Raw genomic sequence first — 16696 nt, forward strand, 5'->3', positions numbered from 1 at the left:
TCCCACATCTTGCACAAGACCAATCCTGTAGATTCTTCAATGTTCAGATAAGCAAAAACTGTAAGATGGTTTCCTTTCTCTTGAACTCAGAAGACAGCTAAAGAGGAGGCGCCTGGGTGGCTCAGTCGTTAAGCGTCTGCCTTCGGCTCAGGTCATGATCCCAGGGTCCTGGGATCAAGCCCCACATCAGGCTTTCTGCTCAGCCAGAAGCCTGCTTCTTCCTCTCCCACTCCCCCTGCTTGTATTCTCTCTCTCGCTGTGTCTCTGTCAAATAAATAAATAAAATCTTTAAAAAAGAAGACAGCTAAAGAACCATCTAAAAACACTCTTCCAGGTATGCCTGGCTGGTTCAGTAGGTAGAGCATGTGACTCTTGATCTCAAGGTCCTCTGTTCAAGTCCCACCTTGGGCATGGAGCCTACTTAATAATAATAAAATAAGAACACTCTTCCAGTAAGTGATGGGAAATAACTCAGTTTGAGAACCAACTAGACCTAGGTTCAAACCTAGATTTGAATCTCATCTATGCTACTGATCAAGGTCAACCTGGGATAGGTAACATCCTCTTTGAATCTCAATTTCCTCGTGTCTAAATGGGAAGAAGATACCCAAGATGCAGAGTTGTGAGAATTAAATAGGCTGTCGACTTACCTAAAAAGCCTAGCACAAAGTAGGTGCTCAGTGATTATCACCATCGTCACTGCTTATTCTAGCCGGTAATGGGTGTGACATCACTAGACTCTAAATATTGGGGGTAAGCACCCTTGACCGATTGATCTTCATCTCTCCCTCCTTACGCCTAACAGTGCACACTAAGAGAAGTCCTATTTTGCTGACTCTTGCAAGGCATAAACGTCAATTTCGAACTGTGTCCCCTCCTAGCGCCCGAGAAAGGAACTACAACCAAGGATGGGGCAGAGCCGCGGAGTCAAAAATCTGCGCGCTTTGCAGCCTTCCTCGCCCTTCCAACCTATGCGGGAGAAGGGGACTCCTTTGCTCTTGCCCACAGCTGAAGCTACTAATAAAGTTTGATTTGAATAAATGAGCGCCCAGGGCCTGCTCTCCCCGCCAGAGCTTCTTCCGCCCACAACGGATTTCGAGAGGCGGGGCAAGCTTGAGGGGCGGGGCCGGAAGTGAGATCAACACTCCCCGGGGTGAAAGGTTAGCGGAAGTGTCCTTTCTTCCTTTCTGCTGTAGACTCCGGTGGCTGGTGTCGGTGAGTAGCGACTTGGGTAGGGTGTTCCAATCCGCCGCCATCCGCGGCCCGGGGGTCTAGTTGCGGGGCAGCGCCGGGCGCTTTCCACTGCTCGGTCTCCGGCGGCTTCGTAGCGCTCCTGTCCTGCGAGCAGGGCCCGCGGACGGCCTGGGCCGAGACGGCAGGGAGCGCATCCTCGGTTTCCGGGCCGACGGCCTCGGCTTGCGCGTTTCTGATCGGCCCCTTCTCCGTCCTCTGCAGAGATGGGCAAGTTCATGAAACCCGGGAAGGTGGTGCTGGTCCTGGCCGGACGCTACTCCGGACGCAAAGCGGTCATCGTGAAGGTACCAGCCTCGCGAGCCTCTGCTGCGCCCTTGCATCTCGGGAACTGGGCGGTTTCGGAGGGCCTGCAGGCTCGGAGCTCAAGAGCTAGCTTGGGGGGCATTCGCCGAGCCTTGCGGGTGGGGTCATTGCGGGAGGGCTTTTGAGAGAGGACGGTGCAAAGTAAAAACAGATGTGAGTGGAATTGGGCGCCTAACACATAACGCGTCCTCTAGCGAGGAGGTTTGAAAAAATAATAGTGGCCAGCGTTTATCGCGCGCTCGCTTGGTGTCTGGCACCGCCGTGCAGGTGTTGTCACGTCCGGTTCTGGAAGTCACCGTAGGGGATTCCTTTCTAGTGCTAACGTGTATGGACGTTAAGTAATTGCACTGAGGTGAAAACGGTTAAGCGCTGCGGCCTGGAGTCTGTAAAAAGAGGAGCAATCGTTTCCCGTCCAAATGCTCACTTAGCACGTTCTAGCCCTTCACCTAGGTTTTGTAGCCTCTGGTGAGAGCTCCCTAAGCTCTGGCCACACACCTGCTTCTGGCCGTGGTGGGGCCGCGGGACACCCTTTGTTGCCCTGACCCCCCTCAATCTGAGACTGGTTTCTGGAGCTAGACCACCAGTTTTGGAGTCCTGCCTCTATTCCTCACTAGCAGTGCAGTCGTAGGGGAAGCTAAGAGGCGTAGAGTGCTGAGCACCAGTGCTTGAAACAAAGCAAGCACTCCATCGATGTTGCTATCGTTCCTTTTAGATCTCTTCCCTCCCGGGAACCTTTCCAGATTCTTGTGGGAATGATTACAACCCTCCCCTATTACTCTTTGTGCAATCTAGCATAGCACTCAAGAGGGTCTGCCTTGCCTGGTTTTTCCCATAGTGGGTCTCAGACCTGGCAGTGGGGGTGTTCCTTTTATGCATGCCCTACATCTGTCTAGCACAGGGCCTAAGTAGGCCCTCAGTCAATGACATGTGATTCTTGCTCGTTCAGAACATTGATGATGGCACCTCAGACCGTCCCTACAGCCATGCTCTGGTGGCTGGAATTGACCGCTATCCCCGCAAAGTGACAGCTGCCATGGGCAAGAAGAAGATCGCCAAGAGGTCAAAGATCAAGTCTTTTGTGAAAGTTTATAATTACAATCACCTCATGCCCACAAGGTGAGCATTTTAAGAATGGCAGTGAGGATTCCTGGGTGGCTCAGTTGGTTAAGTGTCTGCCTTCAGCTCAGGTCATGATCTCAGGGTCCTGGGATCAAGTCCCACATCTGGTTCCTTGCTCAGCAGGGAGTCTCCTTTTACCTCTCACTCTCCCTCTTTGTGCTCACGTGCATGCGTGCGCTCTCTCGCTCTCTCGAATTTTTTTTAAAAAAGGAATGGGAATGAAAGGGATTTTCTTTTCACCCCTTTCTGCCCTGCTGAATAAGGCAACCTTGCAGCTATTCTAGTGTGTCACTTACAAAGTGGTGGTGGTTTCCTGTGTTGCCTCTTTGGTCCAACATGGAGCTGTGTTCTACCATTTTCTGTGGTGACTTCCCTGAGTTGGCCAAGCAGGATGGAAAATCTTCCAAGCTTGCTCTTTATCTGTCTCCTCACCTGAAAATTCTCCAAGTGTTGGGTAAAGATCGTTTCATTTGTTTGCATTCAGAGTAAACATGGGCACGGGATCTGGCCTGCTCTCTGCCACTCTTCCACTTTCCAGGATAGTTGTGAAGGCTTTCCAAAATGGTAGATAAAGGCAGCAAGCCTACCCCCCACCAACGAATTCCCCTGGGCTGCCGTGCCCTTTAGTTCCTGGCCTTCCACAGTGTTGTGCGCCATGCACACTATCTTGGTGCATAGGTTGTACAGAAATACAGTGGTTGAGAGTCCTGAACGATGACTGGCAAAACCCAGCAGCGTGTGCCTTACAGTTTGCCGCTGGGCGCTGCATGTTGACTCCCAAAGGTGTCTTAAAAGAGCAGAGCTGTTTCTCGGGTGCCGGGAAGCAGTGAGACCTCAGCAGCCGCCCAGCTTCTGCACTGTCCACAATGCGGCTGCCCCCGCCCAGGCACCACGTGAACAACACTCAACAAAAAGGCTCCAAACAGAAAGCTGGCCAACCGCCATGATGATAGTGAAGGAGATGTAATAAAGTAACAGTCCTTAGCTAGAAAAATAGTCACTATTGGAAAGTCGAGAATGAAATGTGAAGTATCTCCGTGGTTTGGGTCCACGTAAAGGAGTCCTTTTAAATGGGGAATGTCCAAAGAGTATTACGGGGACTTTGGCACAGCTTCTGTGGATTGCTCCTATGGAGACAGACCCTGACACCCCAGTGTCACACCCAGGAGTCCTTGGGCTGTGTGAAGGGCCCTGACAGCGTGTGGGCTGATCTTACGTCCCCACCGTTGTTCCCAGGTACTCTGTGGATATCCCCTTGGACAAGACTGTTGTGAACAAGGATGTCTTCAGAGACCCTGCTCTTAAACGAAAGGCCCGACGAGAGGCCAAGGTCAAGTTCGAGGAGAGGTAAGTAGACTTTGGTGGTGGCCCTGTTCTCCGTGAAGGGAATTTGGTTTCACTGTTCTTCTCAATTGTGTCCTTTTTTGCCTTTAGGTACAAGACCGGCAAGAACAAGTGGTTCTTCCAGAAGCTGCGGTTTTAGATTTGTTTGGTTTCAGTCATTAAAAATACCCAAAAAAAAAAAAAAAAAAATCCCTGTCTTCCTGTGGCATGTATTATTAGACTGGGAAGGAAGAACATTCATATGATGAGACATTGGGTGATGGGCGAGAGGCTGTGGGAGAATATATGAAATAATGCGTTTGTGAGACTTAGACTACTTCCATCCTCAGCCGAGCATCCTTTCATCATTTGGACGCCCTGGTTGGGCAAGGTGTGATCTGAACTGTTTCCCAAAAAAAGGAGTACTCCTGACATTCACAGGTGCAGAGTAGAACCTGGGCCACTCTGCTCCCCCTGCCCCCCATTGGGAACACCCACAGGCCCCGCTCCATGGGCACTGGCTACTTTGGATCGAGAGCCACCAATCTGAGGATCTCAGACCAACCTCAAAGTGCCATAGTGCCACTGAGATTTAGTAGGTCAGAATTTCCGGGAAGTTACCCGCTGATATGGGTACTGCCCTGATGAGGCCCGCCCTGGAGAGCTGCTCCCGATGACGGGTGGGGGCTGAGGAAGGCCTGAGCCCCAGAAGAGCCATTCCTAGTGAGATCGGAAGAGGTCCCCAAGTGGCCTGGCTAGCAGAGACCTGCAAGAAAAGGTGTGATTCACAGGGCATTTGGGTGGCTCAGTCGTTAAGCATCTGCCTTCGGCTCAGGTCATGGTCCGGGGTCCTGGGATCGAGCCCAGCATTGGGCTCCCTGCTCAGGCAGGAAGCCTGCTTCTACCTCTCCCACTCTTGCTTGTGTTTCCTCTCTCGCTGTGTCTGTCTCTCAAATCTTTTTACTTTTATTATTTTTTAAGATTTTTAGTTATTTATTTGATGGAGGCACAGCGAGAGAGGGAACACAAGCAGGGGGAGAGGGAGAAGCAGTCTCCCTGCTGAGCAGGGAGCCCGATGCTGGGCTCGATCCCAGGACCCTGGGATCATGACCTGAGCCGAAGGCAGACACTTAACGACTGAGCCACCCAGGTGCCCCCTCAGATCTTTTTTAAAAAAATAAAAGGTGTGATTCAAGGGTCTTGGGTACAGTTGTGTCACCAACTGTTGCAGGAAAGGTATTTGGCCCATCTGGCGTTTTACCTTTTCACTGGATACCTGTGACCCTGCTCTACTGGTGAAATAGGCACTCCGTGCGGCTGAGCTGGTTCTAAGTCCCTAGATGGAAGTAGGAGTCAAACGGGTGTATTCCCCAAGCACTGCGCTTGGCATACATCCACCTGGGATGTCGGGGAAGGCTAGGTCTGTGAATTACTCGAAGAATCCTGGACTGGATATTAGGAAAACAAATCTATTGTGCACCGTGTCCTATGTGTTTTTGTTTGATTCCTCACCCTTAAGTATTGGGCATCTCTTGAGACAGACTCCTAAGCAGCTTGCCTACTCAGTCACAAATGGAAGTAAATTTAAACCCTCTGCCTAGAAACTGACAAGTTCTCTCCACTCTACCTCAAGGCCCAAATTCAAATACTGTTCCAGCCAGGTTTGAATACGTGCTTGACTTCTATCAGTATGACTTTGAGCAAGGTTCTATACTTCCCTGCCTCAGACGTTTAGAATTTCATCTGTAAAATGGCAAAAGCAACTTTGTGGGGTTGTTTGGAAGACTGAGTTAACTCATGTGAAGCAGATCCAGTATTGGGCACAGAAGAGCTCTCCACAAATGGCTGGCTATGAGCATGGCTTTGTGAACTTGAGAGGCCTTATCCTGGTTGCATTTCTCATTCAAATTCAATCTTAGTCTGCCTGTGCCCGTCATCTTTCTAGGCTCCAGGGAAATTTTTTTTTTTTTTTTTAAGATTTTATTTATTTGACAGCGAGAGAGGGAACACAAGCAGGGGGAGTGGGAGAAGCAGGCTTCCCGTAGAGCAGGGAGCCTAATGCGGGACTTGATCCCAGGACCCTGGGATCATGACCTGAGCCGAAGGCAGACGCTTAACGACTGAGCCACCCAGTGCCCCTCCAGGGAAATATCTTTAACAGCAGACAAAATTCTACCAACGGGCTTGTACTGGGATTAATAGGCTGGGAATCAGTGGTTGATTGGGGCCCATATTCTGTTTGCTGTTACTTGTGGGTGGCTTCCCCTCAGGCCTCCAGTCAGCGAAGTCAACTTCCAAGGCCAGAAGGGCTCCTCCCAGGGGCGGGGAAACCAGCTGGGGCGTGTAAACAACGGCCAGGGTTTTGCTGAAATGAAAGTGGAAGTGTATCTTAGACCCAGCTTGGAGAGGACAAAGACACCTCGGAAGGTAGAAGCAAGAGTTTAGTTATAAGGGACACTGTCACTTTGTGCCCAGCTCTGAAGCCTCAGCTCTTGTCAACCGGACCCCAGGCCCATGTCAGTGATGTATGGTGATGCCGTAAGTGAGGAGAGTTGGGGGATGGGGAGAAGCAGAGGAGCATTCCTCTTGGCTGGGCATCTGCAGTTATCTCAGGGTCTGGTGGCCAAGCCTCTCTGCCCGTCTCTTAGACCAGCTAAACTTCTGGGGAGAAGCAAACGGCTGGGATTAGCTCTCCCCTAACCCATTGCCTCAGAGACAATTTTGTAACCTTCACCTCAAGAGCTCATGAATTCCTTGTGTGAATGCGTTTTTCCGAGAGAATTCAGTTCTCACTAGATACTTAAAGGGTTCTGTGACCCAAAAAGTGTAAGACTCGTTCACACCTTTATCTCCTGAGATCTTGCCCAACAAACTTTCCCTCCTTATGTTTCACCCTAGAGTTGAAATGGATAGTTCCTCGCCTTACAGTTCATTTGAACTGAACGCTGGGCCCTCTTCCGGGTCACAGGAAGACCTGTTCCTCCTCCAAGAGCTTACCTAACCCCTGCGTGCTGTAGTCTTCCCCTTCCTGACCTGTGAATGCCCCGACTCCTGCTAGACTAAGACTGGCCCCCTGTCTAGCCTGTTGGCCCTTGATCCCTAGACATGCCAGCACTGTGCCTGCAGTAGGCACTCAATAAACAGCTGTGGAATGAATGAATCTCCTCCCCTCTCCAGCTGCTTCAGTCTTTCCCTCCCTGCTACTCCCCCATCTCATAAATACACAAATGTCTTGCTTGGGAATTTTTCATTCGTCCCACAAATGTAAGAAAGATACAGGCTCAGGGCGCCCGGCTGGCTCAGTTGTTGGAACTGAGTGACTCCTGATCTTGGGGCTGTGAGTTCAAGCCCCACGCTGGATGTAGAGATTACTTAAAAAAAAAAAATTAGGGACTCCTGGGTGGCTCATTTGGTTAAGCATCTGCCTTCGGCTCAGGTCATGATCCCAGGGTCCTGAGACTGAGTCCCACATCGGGCTCCCTGCTCCGCGGGAAGCCTGCTTCTCCCTCTATCTGCTTGCTGCTCCCCCTGCTTTCTCTCTCTGTCTCTGACAAATAAATAAATAAAATCTTAAAAAAAAAATTAAAATTAAAGCAGATAATCCATAAATCCACACAATAAAAACTTAGCACACTGCTTGGCACCTACTAAGCATACAGTATGTGTTATTAATGTTACTGCCAAACTTTCAGAACCCCAGTTTCCCAAGATTATCTTGATTCACCCCCATCTTCTACCTCTGCCAAAACTACTCCCTTAAACGGCCTTTACATATTGAAAGGTGGGTTCAGGAAACTCTTTTCTTTTAATCACCCTAAATTCATTATTGAGAGATAACCTCTATTAGTAACATTTTGGGGGATGCCTGGGTGGCTCAGTCTGTTGAGGGTCCTGGGATTGAGTCCCTTGTAGGGCTCCTTGCTCAGCGGGGAGCCTGCTTCTCCCTCTGCCTGCCACTCTCCCTGCTTGTTCATGCTCTCTCTCTCTGACAAAATCTTTTTTAAAAAATAATATTTTGGTGTCTATCTTCCCAGAGTTAGCCTTTTTATGTTTGTCTAAGATTTTATATTTTTTTTAAAGTAGTCTCTACACCCAGTGTGGGGCTCCAACTCATGACCCCAGATCAAGATTCACACGCTCTTCCAAGACTGAACCAGTCAGGCACCCCCATGCGTTTTGATGTGTTAATAAAGATCCTTATGAAATAAAACTTTTTAAATCAACAGAATAGAGATCCTATTTTCTATACAGTTTTGTATCTTGCTTTTTTGGCTGATTGTGAGCATTTTTCCATATCGTTAAATGTTCTTCTATGTCTTTGAATTGCTACATGATATATTTATTTAGCTATTCCTCTATTTTTTAAAATATTTTTTTTATTTATTTATTTATTTATTTATTTATTTAACAGAGAGAGAGAGCACAAGCAGGGGGAACAGCAGGCAGAGGAAGAAGCAGGCTCCCCACTGAGCAGGGAGCCCGATGTGGGGCTCGAGCCCAGGACCCTGGGATCATGACCTGAGCTGAAGGCAGACGCTCAACTACTGAGCCACCCAGACGCCTCTAGCTATTCCTCTATTGTTGGATATGTAGATTTCTTTTTGTCTGTTTTGTTGTTTTGTTTTTATTTTATTGTTTTGCTTTTGTTTGCTTTTTTTAAAGATTTTATTTATTTATTTATTTGTCAGAGAGATTGAGAGAGAGGGAACACAAGCAGGGGGAGTGGGAGAGGCAGAAGCAGGCTTCCCGTGGAGCAGGGAGCCCGATGCGGGGCTCGATCCCAGGACCCTGGGATCATGACCTGAGCCGAAGGCAGACGCTTAACTGACTGAGCCACCCAAGCCTCCCTGTTTTGTTTTGTTTTTAATGTAAACTCTACACCCAATGTGGAGCTCGAACTCAGACCCTGAGATCAAGAGTCACATGCTCTACCGTCCAAGCCACCCAGGCACCCCTCTCTTTCTCTGTTTTAAATAAAGCCACAATAATAATCTTTGTACATGAACTTCTGGCCATTTCCTTATAAGTAGGACTGTTTTTTTGTCACTCAGTCTCAGTGGTCATTCTCATTCCTCATCTTTGTTGGCCTGTTAGCAGCGTTTGGCACAGACGCTGGCTTCCCCTCCTTGAAACCCTTCTTCACACTCCTGTTCTCCCTCTAGGTTCACTGACCCCCTCCTCTGCATCCTCCTTGGCTGGTGCTTCTCTGTTCCCCTGACCTCTTAGTGGTGGGTGCCCCCAGAAATCAGCCCTTGGACCTCTCTATGTCTGCACCTCCCTCCCTGTTGCTCTCATGTAGTTGTGAGACTTTCTTGTGATCTTACTTAGTTTTGTGACTCTACCTCCCCCAAATGAATAATCCCCAAACGTATACTTCTGGCCTGGACATCTTGCCTGAATACTAGATCCCTAGAGGCAACTGCTACCCTCTGTCTCCACTGACATGTCAAATAGGCACTTCGTATCTAATGTGTTCAAAATAAACCCTTCATTTTCTGCCCTAAATCTCTTCCACCCACAGTCTTCCCCATCTCAGAAAATGGCTCTCATTCCCTCCAGTTGCTCAGGCCAAAAAGCTTAGAGTCATCCCAGACTCCTCTCTTTCTTCCACACTCCATTTCTGATCCATCGGCAACCTCAACCAATCTAGACTCCACTGCCCCTCACCACCTCCATTACTCCTGCCTGGTCCAAGCCACCAACATGGCTCTCCTGGACGCTGTAATGGCCTCCTCGGAGGTCTCCCTGCTTGTGCCCTTTCCCCACATCAGTCTAGTCACACAACAGCCAAGTCATCCTGTCTGTGGCTTCCCACCCCTCATTGTGTAAAAGGCCCTGCATTGTCCCAACCCGTTTCCTCCTTTGTGACTTCCTCTCCAGCCCCCGTCCCCGCAATTCCTCTGCTCAGCTTCACTGGCTTTCTTGCTATTCCTCAGATCCGCCTGACAAACTCCCATCTCAGGGCCTTTGCGCTTGCTGTCCTCTGCATAGAACTTTCCCCCACATGCACACATGACTTTGCTCCTGCATCTCCTTCAAGTAAATGATCCAGCATCATCTCAGCAAGGCCCGCTCTGATCACCCCATTTAAAATGTACTCCAACATTCTCTATCCTCCCCCTGCTTGGTTTTTGTCCACAACACTAACCCCACTAGCATACTGTAGATTTTATTTATTCTGTTTATTGTCTGGCTCGTCCTCTAGAATATAAACTCCACAAGGAGGTTTTGTGTGTTTTGTTCACCACTGTGTTTCCAGAGCCTAGAGCAGTGCCTGGCACTTGGTAGAAGCTCAGTAGCTAATTGTTGAATGAGTGAATGAGAAAGCAGATGAGCGCGTGGACTTCTTATAGCCTCCTTCCCTTGAAGCTCTGCTTCATCGCTCCTCCTCCTCTGTGTCTCTGACAGTCCCCAGTCCAGGCCCTGGCACCGCCTTATCTTTGGCCAGGCCTTCTTTTTTTTTTTTTCTCTGCCATTCCTTTTGTCTCCCCTGACCCCTGACTAGGTATCCTCAAAGATTACATTTTTTTTTTAAGATTTTTTTTTTTTAATTTATTTATTTGACAGAGAGATAGCACAAGTAGGCAGAGCGGCAGGCAGAGGGAAAGGGAGAAGCAGGCTCTCTGCCGAGCAGGGAGCCCAATGCGGGGCTCGATCCCAGGACCCTGGGATCATGACCCAAGCCGAAGGCAGCTGCTTAACCGACTGAGCCACCCAGGTGCCCCAAAGATTACATTTTTTAAGGCTCTGTCCATCAAAGTGTTCTTCCTTCTTTTTGGCTTCTTCCATCACCACATGCTGTTCCAACCCAGAGTCCTTTCCACCAAGTCCTGTCCCTGACCCCATGTGTCTTCAACAGCCTTGAGTTTGACTTACTTTGGCCCACTAATTAACCCTGAGAAACTTCAGGTTCCTCAGCTATAAAATGAGGATTCATAGGGGTGCCTGAGTGGCTTAGCTGGTTAAGCATCCAACTCTTGATTTTGGCCCAGGTCATGATCTCAGGATTGTGGGATCAAGTCCCACAGGGGTCTCCATGCTCAGCACAGAGTCTGCTTGAGATTCTCTCTCTCCCTCTCCCCCTGTCCCTCCCCCGGCTCACACACTCTCCCTGTCTCTCAAATAAATCTTTTTTTTTTTTTAAGATTTTATTTATTTATTTGAGAGAGAGAGAATGAGAGACAGAGAGCAGGAGAGGGAGGAGGGTCAGAGGGAGAAGCAGACTCCCCGCCGAGCAGGGAGCCCGATGTGGGACTCGATCCCGGGACTCCAGGATCATGACCTGAGCCGAAGGCAGTCGCTTAACCAACTGAGCCACCCAGGCGCCCTCAAATAAATAAATCTTTTTAAAAAATAAAATGAGGATTGATACAATAGAAAGCATTCAACATAGCATGCATTATGTGCCAGGCACCGTTGTTTCCAACAAAATTATATGTAGGTGGAAATTGCTATTATGCCCATTTTACAGATGAGGAAACCAAGGCACAGAGTTCAGTAACTTGCTCATTGTCTTGCAGGACTAAGAGGAGTTGGATGTAAGCTCCAGAGGTTTGGTCCCAGAGTTTGTGCTTTTAACTGTTAGGCTGAACTGCCTCCAATACTCCTATGATGAACATAGATAGCATGAGATTTTATCTTCTGGGGTGGCGAGGTTGTAAAGTTGGCAAATAAAGCAGAAGCATGTAGGTAGTCAGAATTAACCTTAAATCATTAACTCACCCCTAGAGTATCTAGAATTTACAGTCTGTCAATGAGCTCCACGGGGAAAGGATTGCAATTTTTGTTTTTTTTTCAGCAGAGTGGCAGATGCACACTGGCTTGCATTTAGGAGACCATGTTTTCATGTATGTGTAGTCAAATTCATGTAAGTGACTACGATCAGCCTGTGTTGTCCTTCAGAGGGTCCTATAAGAGAGAAGTTTCAGCTGGGAGCTCGAGACGGGGCAGTTTTATGATACTTAAATGGAGATGGGGTCCAACTGTGCCCACCACCTAGCAGGCCCCCAATAACCACTGGCTCATTTCCTTGCCTGTTGGGTCCCTGGCTTTCTACCAAACTCTTGACACCCAGGTCTACAATCTTGGCATCATCTCTCCAGTTTGTCCCCTCTGTCTCCTTAATATAAACACCCACAGAGTCCTGGCGCTTTCCTCATGAAATGTGCTTACCCGTGCATGCCCACTGCCAGAGGCCCAGCTCAGCTCCTGCCATGTCAGTGGGAATTAGAACCTCAGAGTCTCACTCCTTCATCAGTGGGATGAACCCCGCTGCTTGGGTTCATCCTGCCATGGCTTGCAATGCTGCCTCTTAAACACTGTGCCCAGCACCTCACCCCCCCCATCAGAAATCTTCACTAGTTCCCCATCTCCTACTGATATCGGGTCTGAACTCCCCTGCTTGAATGGTTCTTTTTAAAACTCTATATTTGGGGCGCCTGGGTGGCTTAGTCGTTAAGCGTCTGCCTTCGGCTCAGGTCATGATCTCAGGGTCCTGGGATCGAGCCCCGCATCGGGCTCCCTGCTCTGCAGGAAGCCTGCTTCTCCCTCTCCCACTCCCCCTGCTTGTGTTCCCTCTCTCACTGTCTCTCTCTCTGTCAAATAAATAAAATCTTTAAAAAAAAAGAAAACTCTGTATTTGTTGGGGTGCCTGGGTGGCTCGGTTGAGCGACCGAGTCTTGATTTTGGCTCAGGTCATGATCTCAGGGTCATGAGATTGAGCCCCACGTTGGGCTCCACACTCAGCACAGAGCCTGCTTGAGATTCTTTCCCCCTCCCTCTCCTTCCCACTCTGCCCCTCCCCCTTCTCATGCTTGCTCTCACTCTCTCTCTCACATAAATAAAATACAATCTTTTTTTAAAAATGGGAAGGTATAGGATACTGGTACCACATTCCCACGTGAGAAAATCTTGGTTGGAGCTGAGAAGAGGCTTCCACTTTAGTGGGAACATGCTCTCTCCAGTCTGTGAGTCCCTAGCGTTCCCTATCATCTACAGTGACTCCTGGACTCATTGATGTCATCTAACCAGGCCTTAAAGCACCTTATTTATAGAAATATAAAGAACTGGGTACCTTTCTCACTACTCATAAACCAGCATTATTTGGTCAAGCCCTGGCTTTCCTCTGCTTAAAAACAGAGTGAACTCACACTGAATGTCTTCGGTGCCCTCTGTAATATGCTCCCATTCTGTCATTCATTCACTGCAGTCATTCATTCATTCAACACACATTGACTGAATGCCCGTTTTGTGCCAGGGACTCTGCTGAACACTGGGGATACAGAGATGACTAGGACAGAGTCCCGCCTTCCCAAGTGAGCTCACGCTTCTTTGAGCTGACTTTATTTATCAGGCTTCCCAACCACAGAGTGAACCCTGCCAGCTAACGTCTACTCCATCCCACAAACAAAGGTGCATTTATTCATATCCCTGGTGTCATTCCCTTGCCCATGTTGTCACTCTCTGTCTCTGGACTTGCTCCAAATCATACCCAGCCTGAAAGGCCGCTTAGTACAGTGGAAAGAGTGGCAGTCAAGGGACAAGCTGGGAGATGTGGGGTAAACTGCTCCCCCACTCTGGGCTTGACTTCTTTTTTTGGCGGGGGGGCATGATTTCTTCACTGGAAAGCACAGATTAGCAGTCTGGAGCCAGCCTGCATAGTGCCGAATGACTTCGGGCAAGTCACTTAACCTCTCTGAGCTTTGGTTTCCTCATCTGTAAAATAAGATTAAGAGGGAGTTTATCTCATAGGGTTGTTTCAAGAATGGAGTGATACAATCCATATCAAAAGCTTGACACAGTGCCTGACACACAGTAAGTGCTCAATAAATGTTAGCTAAGGGCGCCTGGGTGGCTCAGTCGGTTAGGCGACTGCCTTCGGCTCAGGTCATGATCCTGGAGTCCCGGGATCGAGTCCCGCATCGGGCTCCTTGCTCGGCAGGGAGTCTGCTTCTCCCTCTGACCCTCACCCCTCTCATGCTCTCTCTCTAATAAATAAATAAATCTTAAAAAAATAAAATAAATGTTAGCTAATAGTATGACATTTTGCCACTCTAAGCCCCCACTCCTTCTGAAGGCCTCCCTAGTGATGTTAAGTCCTATGGGACGACGGTCCCTCCTCCATACTCCCGATGTCCTCCACAGTCCGTCGTGTGAGGGTACATGCTGCCTTGGGTACCGTTTCCTCCAGACCCGAGGGCTGGCCTCTTGTCCCTGTGTCTCCCTGTGTCCGGGCCCAGCACCCTGCAGCAGGAGCTCAGTGTTTGTTAAAAGCAAGCTCTCCTGTAAAGAGCAGCTGTGGCTGCTGCCAGGGCCCCTCCTGCGCCCCCAGAGAGCGGCCAGGCCCCCCAGGGATGAAGTCAGCCAAGTCCTGAGGAGAGCAGGCCAGGACCCGCCCGGGGCAGGGGAAAGGGGCTGGGCTGTCCTGGAGCTGAGCATCAGCTCTGCTGTGGGAGAGTCCGCAACAGGGTCCCCTTCCCCTGGGCTCCCTCTCCGGGAGGGCAGGTGGATGTGTGCTCATTTCCCCCCTGCTCTAATAGACCCTCGATGCCCTCCGGGAGGAGCAGGCCGGACTGAAGAGCAGGCTGCAGGAGCTGCAGCGGCGGCGGAGGGAGCTCAGGGCCCTACCCTACGACCAGGTAAGCTGGCAGAGGGGTGTGGCCGGGCAGGAAGAACTAGAAGTCAGTTTCCCTCCTGGCGCTGCCGCTTCCTCGCTCTGTGACCTCGAGTATGTGACTTGAACTCTCTGGACCTGTTTTCTCATCTGTAAAGTGGAGCTACCAAACTTGCAGCACTGTGTGAGGACAAGCTAAGATCTTGGGTCTAAAGTGCCGGTATAGGCTTGACCTACATTCATCTGCTCCTTTTTTTTTCCTTTTTTTTTAAAGATTTTATTTATTTATTTATTTGAGAGTGAGAGAGCACAAGAGGGGGGAGCGGGAGAGGGAGGAGCAGACTCCCCGCTGAGCAGGGAGCCCGATGCGGGACTCGATGCGGGACTCGATCCTGGGACTCGATCCTGGGACTCCAGGATCATGACCTGAGCCGAAGGCAGTCGCTTAACCGACTGAGCCACCCAGGCGCCCCATCCGCTCCTTTCAATAAATGTATTTGTCCCCGGCATCGAACACTTTCCTCCTGGGGGCCGGGGTGGGGCCTCTCCCACCCTTGAAGGCTGCATCAGCCTCCCTTCCCCCACCTCCAGGTCCCATTCCAGGCACCTGCAGTCCCTCTGGTGTTCCGAGGACACACTCAGCAGGGCCAGGAAGCGCCCAAGTGGTTGGTCTCCAAAGTGCGGATCGGCTACCCTCTGTCTGGAGGCTCTGCTCTGGTCACCTTCAATGACCCCAAGGGTGAGTCCTCTGAGAGAGGCCCCGGGAGGGAGGCTGGGAGGCTTCCCGGCACTGACCATGCTCCCCCCACCCCGGGGCGCCCCCCTCCAGTGGCCCAGAGGGTGTTGCAACAAAAGGAGCATGAGATCCACATAGAGGAATGCCGGCTGCGGGTGCAAGTGCGGGCTCTGGAGCTGCCCGTGGTGACCACCATACAGGTGACAGCGCGGCAGGGTCCTGGGACACGCCGGGGCTGCGGTGCGCTTGGGCCCCAGGCAGCGGGGCCGGGCCTCCCCTTCTTGTCTGCCCCTAGGTGTCCACTCAGGTGAGCAGGAGCAGCGTGCTGGTCAGTGGGTTTCCTGCCGGGCTCAGGCTGGGTGAGGAGGAGCTGCTGGACAAGCTGGAGATCTTCTTTGGCAAGACCAGGAACGGGGGTGGTGACGTGGAGTCTCGGGAGCTGCTGCGAGGGGGCGTCGTGCTGGGTTTCACTGAGGGCGCAGGTGAGGGCCCCGCCCACAAGACTGGGGCCGATTGAGGACTCAGGCCCCAGGAGAGCAGGGCGCGCGACGCTAGCAGTCCATCCCTCTCTCCCCCTCCAGTGGCCCAGTACTTGTGCCGGGTTGGCCAGTTCACAGTGCCACTGGGCGAGTGTAAGTGCCCTGTGAGAGTCTCCCCCTACCTCAGTGGGGAGATCCAGAAGGCCGAGGTAAGTGGGAAGGTTACTCGGGGGCTGGGCCGGGCGCCTGCCTGCCTGCCTGCCGGAAACTTGCCCAAGGATCAGAGTCCCCGAACCCCTCTGCCCTCCCCCTTGCCAGCCTCTCTGGCCTCCTCGCCCCTTCCCTACCCCCAGGGGTACCACCTGCCCCCAGTCCCTGACTCCCAGGAGCCTTTGCCATCCCCTGGCTCCTTTTCCAGATCGCGTTCCGGCCGGTGCCCCAGTCAGTGCTGGTGCTCAACATTCCTGATGTCCTGGATGGCCCGCAGCTGCAGGACATCCTGGAGACCCACTTCCAGAAGCCCTCCCGTGGAGGTGGGGAGGTGGAGGCCCTGAGAGTCGTGCCCCCCGGACAGCGGGGCCTGGCGGTCTTCACCGCCACCTCGGGCTAAGAGCCTGCCCTCCTCGGCGCCCGCACCCATCTGCCAAGCCTCTCGAACCAGGCTGGAGAGGGGCGCACGGGTGCAAGAGATCGTGCGGGTCAACAGTGGCAGGGATTATGGGTTGTGAAATGCTGCCCAAGAACAATAAAAGTGGCGTGATCTTCTCATTTCATTTCGTAAAAGGAAACTTGATTTGAGCATGACAGGAGGAACCCTAACCTTCCACTCTCAGCACTGGCCTTCCGGGAGCCCACCTTCCCCTCCAACTC

At 51.0% G+C, this 16696-nt stretch overlaps 2 protein-coding genes across 5 annotated transcripts; both read left to right on the forward strand.

Annotated features, from left to right (window-relative positions):
• The first annotated feature begins 1125 nt into the window (after positions 1–1125).
• Positions 1126–4190, forward strand: RPL27 (ribosomal protein L27). Its single transcript, XM_035027200.1, has 5 exons — positions 1126–1215; positions 1456–1538; positions 2504–2673; positions 3913–4023; positions 4111–4190. Exons 2-5 carry the CDS (start codon positions 1458–1460, stop codon positions 4157–4159), a joined length of 411 nt encoding a protein of 136 aa, XP_034883091.1. The 5' UTR covers positions 1126–1215; positions 1456–1457; the 3' UTR covers positions 4160–4190.
• A 1893-nt stretch (positions 4191–6083) lies between these two features.
• Positions 6084–16676, forward strand: IFI35 (interferon induced protein 35). 4 transcript variants are annotated; one of them, XM_035027205.1, is made up of 8 exons: positions 6089–6426; positions 14538–14636; positions 15203–15350; positions 15441–15547; positions 15643–15829; positions 15929–16035; positions 16245–16491; positions 16562–16676. In XM_035027205.1, exons 1-7 carry the CDS (start codon positions 6370–6372, stop codon positions 16434–16436), a joined length of 897 nt encoding a protein of 298 aa, XP_034883096.1. In that variant the 5' UTR covers positions 6089–6369; the 3' UTR covers positions 16437–16491; positions 16562–16676. The 4 variants fall into 4 exon arrangements, with proteins under 4 accessions (XP_034883093.1, XP_034883096.1, XP_034883095.1 ...); XM_035027204.1 differs by having other exon boundaries at positions 16245–16487; positions 16558–16599; XM_035027202.1 differs by lacking the exon at positions 16562–16676 and having other exon boundaries at positions 6084–6426; positions 15929–16482.
• The last annotated feature ends 20 nt before the right edge of the window (positions 16677–16696 follow it).

This window comes from Mirounga leonina, unplaced genomic scaffold (genome assembly GCF_011800145.1).
Source record: "Mirounga leonina isolate KUSES-001 unplaced genomic scaffold, KU_Mleo_1.0 Mir_200, whole genome shotgun sequence".
NCBI classification, from domain to species: Eukaryota; Metazoa; Chordata; class Mammalia; order Carnivora; family Phocidae; genus Mirounga; species Mirounga leonina.